Source organism: Pteropus alecto, unplaced genomic scaffold, assembly GCF_000325575.1.
Source record: "Pteropus alecto unplaced genomic scaffold, ASM32557v1 scaffold98, whole genome shotgun sequence".
Lineage (NCBI taxonomy): Eukaryota > Metazoa > Chordata > Mammalia > Chiroptera > Pteropodidae > Pteropus > Pteropus alecto.
The window spans coordinates 20,785,539-20,792,807 of record NW_006443570.1 but is presented as its reverse complement, the minus strand read 5'-3'; the positions used below and the strand labels follow the sequence as shown (position 1 = coordinate 20,792,807).

General features: G+C 38.3%; 1 protein-coding gene across 1 annotated transcript in view; it reads right to left on the bottom strand.

The window, feature by feature from the left end:
• The window catches only part of EFCAB5 (EF-hand calcium binding domain 5), a 104,672-nt gene that overhangs the window by 57,717 nt on the left and 39,686 nt on the right, over positions 1–7,269 (bottom strand). Inside the window, exon 8 of the mRNA XM_025041615.1 lies at positions 4,635–4,790. Within this exon, the coding sequence (XP_024897383.1) occupies positions 4,635–4,790 (156 nt within the window). The remainder of the gene's footprint in view (positions 1–4,634; positions 4,791–7,269) is intronic.

Here is a 7,269-nt window from a genome sequence, read left to right as displayed (position 1 = left end):
AGGTTAGGGAAGTTTTCTGTCATTATTTCTTCAAATAGATTCTCAACCCCTTGTTCTCTCTCTTCCTCTTCAGGTACTCCTATGATCTGGATATTTTTATGCTTCATATTGTCTCAAAGGTTTCTTAAACTCTCCTAATTTTTTAAATTAGATTTTGTTGTTGTTGTTCTGATTGGGTGTCTTCTGCTACTTTGTCTTCCAATTCGCTGATTCGATCTTCTGCTTCATCCAATCTACTGTTGAATCCTTCTAGTATATTCTTCATTTTAGTTATTGTATTCTTCATTTCTGTCTTTCTTTTTTATGGTTTCTATGTCCTTTTTTATGCTGTTGAGGTTCTCATTGTGCTCATCCATTCTCCCCATAAGTTCGTTGAGCATCTCTATAACCATTACTTTGAATTCTGTCTCTGGTAGGTTGCTTGCCTCCATTTCATTTAGCTTATTTTCTGGAGTTTTCTCCTTTTGTTTCATTTGTAGCATGTTTCTTTGTTTTCTCATTTTATTAGCCTCTCTCTGTGTTCATTTCTATGTGTCAGGAATATTTGTTTCGTCTCTCAGCCTTGGCCAGATGGCTTAATGTGGAAGGTGTCCTGTGTGGCCCAGTGGAGGCTCTGGATGTGATCTTTGTGTGGGTTGTATGTGATTTTCTGTTCCCTTATGCCGGAGGCTCTGGATGTGATCTTTGTGTGGGTTGTATGTGATTTTCTGTTGTTGCCAAGCATTTATTGTTGTTAGCAGATCAGTGGATGGGATTAATGCTCAGGCTGACTAATTGTGGGAACTGGCTGCACCCATAGGGTAAGAGTTGTGTGGAGGCTGACCCCACAGAGTGGTATTTGCCCTAGCAAGTTTGTGTACTTGTTGCAACCACCCTTTGTATGACTAATGGGACTAGTCAGGAGTTGCTCTGCTGTGGTCTGGTGCCAGTCACCAGATGCATTGGTTTTGTGGCCCCTTGGGAGGGGCTCCCTCGTAGGCCAAGGTCAGCTGCTGCTTATGATTGCTCAGGACTACCCAGTGAGAACTACAAAGCGATCCGCAGGTGGTTGTTGCCTATGCTGGATCTATAGGTAAGTGGAAGAGATAACACTGTAGGCAGCAGTCGGTTATCCCCCATCCCTGACCTATGGCAGTTTAGCAAAGGGACCAGTGCTCCTCAAGGCCTGACACTGCCTATCAGTTGCCTGTAAGTCTCTGAAACTGGATGAACCTCTGGGTGATATGTGTGTTGGGTGGTGCAGGAACCCTGAGTAAATTTCCCCCTGCCACTGCAGTGTCAGTTTACATGCCAATGCTGTCTCTGTGGCTCTCTGTACAAGTTTCCACCTGTAGCAAGGTCAGCTGCTGCCCACCCTGTGTCTAAACGCACTACCCCAGGGCAGGGGCAACTATCTATCAATGTGCAGTGGGCACTTTGTGTATTAGATGGAGCAGGAACTCAAGGAGTCAAGGGCCGTCAGGCCAATACAGACCCTTGTAATCCCCTCAAGAGATATTGCAGCTTGTACAGGCAGCAGTGGTCTGTCCACAACTGTTTTCCTCGAAATGCACTTGCTACGCTAGCCAAGGTCTGTTACCACTGACTGCACAACCACAGAGCCAAAGGAGGGCTTGTCAATGGGCTGCGGGCACTTTGTGGCTTGGGTGAAGTGGGATCTCAGGGAGACAAGGTCCATCCAGCCAATACAGCCTCAGTTTTGCTGCAACTTCTGTGCCTGGGCATTCCCATAGCTTCAATGTGGCTCTTTTATATTATCAGACATAGGTGTTATGATCGACTAGACTTCAGGTGATTCTACACATTGATGATTTTATAATTTGGTTGTAATTTCAATGCAGACAACTTTGGAGGGGAGGCTCTTGAAGGGATCCCTACGGGGACTGCCGGTTCTAACTATCTATTCAATTTTTATGAAGGCCGCATCATATTCCGAGATGTAAATGTACCATCATTTTTAAAACATTCCCCTACAGACAAGCATTTCCTTAATCGCAATTCTTCTTTTCTCTCTCTCTCTCACTCTCTCTCTCTCCTCTCTCTCTCTCTCTCCCTCTCCCTTTCCTTCTCTCTTTCTCTTTCTCTCTCTCTTTTTCTTTCATGTATAAACAATGTCACTGAAATCATTCTTGTACATGTGATTTCTATTTACTGGTGCTTTTATTTCTTTGGGATAAAAATTGCAGGAATTGGATCATGTGGTTGAAGGATGTATGCATTTTTATTTAAATAGATATATACAGATTGCTTTACAAAAGTACTATAGCTATTAAATTTTCACCAGAAATGTTTGAGAAAATATTTTTCCTCTATCCCTATCAGCAATAGGTATTATCATTTAAAAATATGTTTGCTCATCTGTTGAGCATACAATGATTCCATAAATTATGTGTTCATATCCTTTGACCATTTTTCTTTGGGGGCTTATTTAGCTTTCTACCATCAGAGAAAGGTGTATTTAGTTCAGTGACAGACATAGTACCTGTTGGCTCTAACCATATGGAGTTCATTCCACTGAGTCATTTGAAAGTTTTTGTTTTTGTGTTTGCTATTTATGGCCATGATTCTTCTTGTTCTAATCCCAGGTGTCTTCCTGGGGATACTCCCCAAACTTTTACTGCCATCTTTTCTGCATACCCATTCCACCTCACACACAGGTGTGTGGGAACACTCATCACCTTTAGCCACAGGAGTGGGACTAATCTCAAGCCCACCCACCTAGTCCCCTCCTTCTGCAGTGGTTAGCCTTCCTCTTTAGTGTCATGTTGGATTCAAAACTGCTTTATGAAGCTTGTACTCTCTAAGCTACACCCAGGAAATGAAGCACAAACCATGCTGTTCTTAAATTTCTCCTCAACCTACTTGATATTTTCAAGAGTGTTTATAATGTTTCCTTCAACCTTCAACCCTGATTGGGGCTCAGGAGTGAGTGATCAGATATTAACTCTGACTTAGCGACCCAAACAACCTCTAACCTCTAGTCACATCTCCTCCAATCTCCTTCTCCTAACAGCTGGTCACAATTTTCCAGTGATAGAAAAAGTACTTTGATGTCATATGTTGCTTTCTTTCTTATTCTATGATTCTTCACTTTTTCTCAAGGTCTCAGGATTTTCAAGTGAAAGTACAGGCTTTTGAACTCTTGCCTCAGCTACGTGTTAAATATATTCAGAAATGCAATTAACGTCTTTATTCTAGACTGTATCTACCGTCCCTACAAATCAGCACATAACTACTGTTTGAATGCTAGGGGGGAAATGCAAAAGGCATAATAAAACCTCAATTAATCTCTCCAAATATTATCCCACTATGTTTGTTATGGCACATGAGTTGATATTAAATTAGCCAAGAGAGAATAGTTGATATCCATGCATTTACCAGGGAGTAAAATCTTGACCTTTATGTCATCCAAGATCTATTACAAACTCTCTTAAAAGAAGCAGTGTTCAAGGAGGATTGCTTGAAAGACACATAGACATTTCAGATTTTATAAAATATATTCTTGACTTAAGCCAAATTAGCAGAGATCTGAGAACCTAGATTGCAATATATTGACTCTTTAAGAATTGTTTTTTCTCATTTGTAGTCAGGTGTGGCATCATTTGCCTACACTTAAGGTGGTTATGAGAAACTGCCCTAAGAAAGTAATTGTTTCATTTATTATACGTCCATCATAAAGGATGTTCACTTCAACACATAGGGCCCCTTTAATGGGAGAAACTCCTGACTCTGAATCCCAAGTTTCTGTACCTCTTCTTAACACCAGTTTGTATTTATCTTATAAACATTTTCAATAGTGTTTAGTCATGTTTCCCTTTTCACACACTGACAGGAAAGTTAGATTCAAACTTGTAGACAGCCCAGAACAAATATTTAGGTCATTACAGTATGCATTTGGAGCATTGTTCCCAGCTTCATTTAGTATCCTCTCTCTTATTTTTTACTTTTTTCACCCTACTTTTAATTTATATTCCTTTGTTGCATTTTATCTATTCTAGTAAGCTTCCCTAAATTTTTTCTGGAATATGGGGATACAAACAAAGTTCACAAACAAATATGTATCAGTAAAGTTTGTGTCTATTTTTGCAATTCTATTTGATATCCTGGCACACCTCCAAAATAGTGTTCTTAGAAATCATTTTTGATATAAACTTTTCCTGTTTTTAAGAAGCAGCATAATAAAATGTGGTAGGCTTTCTATTCTGAGCAACTCTTTTCTATAGGAAGTCACTGAAAAAAATCAATCTTAAGCAAAAACAATCTTAAGCAACGCATTCTTAAGAATGGGAAAGAGATTTAGAGACAAGTTATACATTGTGAAATGTCATGCCATGCAAGGTGTGGTCTATAGTCTGATACAAGTCTCTGATGGGAAAAGTATAGAAACTGAGAATAGCATCTAGAAAATTTCGTAGCAATTTGAGAAAGTAACAGACAATAAATCAGATTTGAATCTGATAATAAAAAAATGTGCATTGTATTTCGTATGTCTTTTTCACCCCTACTAATCCATTTTCACTGAGTAGCAGTCCACAATAGATTGGAAATTAAAAACATCACCGTGAGCAACGTCTTAAAAATTGGTCTTTTGCAACAAATAGATTGAGAAGCATAGCTTTAAGGTTTTACCCTACCTTCCCACGGTCACAATACAAGAAGAGTTCAGCAAACATCTGCCTCCGCATATCAGTTTTTATGACCTCCCGGAATTCATCTGCACAGTGGCAAAGGTGCTTAAGGAGTTCCTCAAACATTTCACTTTTAAAGTCTGCAATGTGTGAAGAGATATACTGCAAAGGAAAAAGAGGATAAATGATTTAAAACCATGCTCTTTACTTGGATTTTCCCAAGGATCAGTTGATGTGCATGAAATTATCGACTGCAATTTTTTCCCATATCATTTGTTCGTCACTTAGATAAAGCAGTTTCATGTTAGTGCTATTCTACAGGCTGTGCTGCAGAGAGAGATATGATCAGTACAGTCCCTAACACCATACAACACCAGTAGGACTAGATATTTTTGGAGCAATTTCCCCCTCTAGATCACATTAGCATTATATAGGGCAGACTTTTTACCTCATAGTATGGAATAGCAGCAATCATAGAATGTTGCCTGTAAATTAATAGTTCTAAAAATTGGGTGCAGTTTTTTTTCAATGTATGGCATATAAGACCATCTGTTTTCATGAACTGGCTACATTTAATCATTAGAGTGTAGGGATGGGTATTTTTTGTTTTCTGTCTCTTGATATTACAGTAAGGTATTCTGTGTCTATGATTTTCTTTTCTTTTGAAAGTGTAAAGTCTGAAACATCTATACTCTGGGTCAATTCTCTTGATCCCTGTTTGAATAAATTCTCTAAAATGGGATTGCTAGCTTAGAAGGTAAATGCATCTGTATTTTGGGTAGGTTTTGACGCAGGCTTGTACCCTTTTGTGCTCCCATCACTAATGTATGAGTATATTTTTTTCTCAGCCTCACCATCAGTGTATATTGTCTTCCTTGTTTCAGCTAATTTGATAGGTCAAGAATGTTACATTCTTGATCTACACCTGACTATAAGATCTTATAATAGAGACAAATGATTCAAGCACTTGAATTGTTTCTGAGTGGACTCTTCCTGAAGTTTTAGCAGAGTTCACAGTCAATGATTTCCTCCTCTGCCCCAGGCACAGCAGTAGCCAAATTTGTACTGGTAACCAAATTTGTTCGCAATGATCCTACGTCCACAGCCACATGATGGGGCCAGGGAAGGATACTTAACCTAAACAAAGCGATTCAGATTTTTTCCACTGGGAACTGGGAATTAGGACTAGGGAATGGCCAGTTGGTGTCTGAAAGAGGCTGGATCTGCAAATGTAAACTTAACAATTGTTGGGTGGCCAGATTCCTTCACGTGAGCTGAGGATGTAGAGAAATTCTGTACATAGAGATAAATGGATCAGAAAGCAGAGAGAACATCAAAAGCAAAGACTCTTGATGTTTTCCAAGTCCCTGTTTTAGTCTCTTCTGAAGCCAGACCATATTCTTACACTTGGATTCTGCACATTTCATTTTCAGCTACATTAGCTCAGATTGCTTTCTTGCAATTAAAGAATAGTAATTAATACAGTTTGTTTAAAATGGAACATTTTGTTGGCATATTTTGTTGACATATATCTTTCTGAAATGAAAGATATAGTCGATATTTCACTTTCTCGTTAAAATCATCTAGGCAAATTTAGAATGTATTATGTAAGAGATACGTTAGGCTTGAATCCATTCTAATGAATCATAAACCATTATTCAACTAGCTTAGAGATCAAAAGAGAAAAATTAAAAGCAAAGAGCTTTTCTAAATATTTAGTTTCCTTAGCTACCTAAACCACATAATTCTTATTATTCCTGATGAATCAATGAGCACAGTTAAGGTCTTATCTGTTACCTGGGGAAGCAGAATAATATAATGGTTAAGAACTCACATTTTGGAGACTGTTCCTATATTTACTGGCTGAGTACCTTGGGTGAATCATTGAAATTCCCAGTTTCTTCATTTGTGAAATGGGGTCATGGAGAGGATCCTGTGTATGTACAGTGCATTTGTATTTCATATAATAAGCTCTCTATAGCCATTGCTCTTCTTTCCTTTTGAGCTAGGTAAGAAATTGGCTAAGAAAATTTTCTTTATAGATTAAAAGTCCTGTCAGCTGACATACATATTTAGAAGGAAAAACCCAATGAAATCGGGGGCTCTTAAGGTGTGATCTCTTGATCATATCACCTGAGAGCTTGTTAGAAATGCAAATTTTGGAGCCCTACTTCACACCTACTGAGTCAGAAACTCTGGGAGTAGGACCCAGAATCGAAGTTTTAAAAAGCTCTCTGTTGCATTTATTTTTTGTTGCATTTATTTTTTCTACTATTTTTTTGTTGTTGTTGTTTTCAGTTTCATTTATTTCTGCTCTAATTTTCATTATTTCTCTCTTTCTGCTAATTTTAGGCTTCATTTGTTCTTCCTTTCTGGTTTTTTAAGATGAAGTGTTAGGTTGTTTATTTGGGCTCGTTCTTGTTTTCTGAGATAGGCCTGTAATAATATGAACTTCTGCCTGACTTCAAATTATACTACAAAGCGACAGTAATCAAAACAGCATAGTATTGGCAGAAAAATAGACACACAGACCAGTGGAACAGAATCGAGAGTCCAGAAGTAAACCCATATTTACATGGGCAAATAATTTTCGACAAAGAAGCCAAAAACATACAGTGGAGAAAGGAAAGCCTCTTCAATA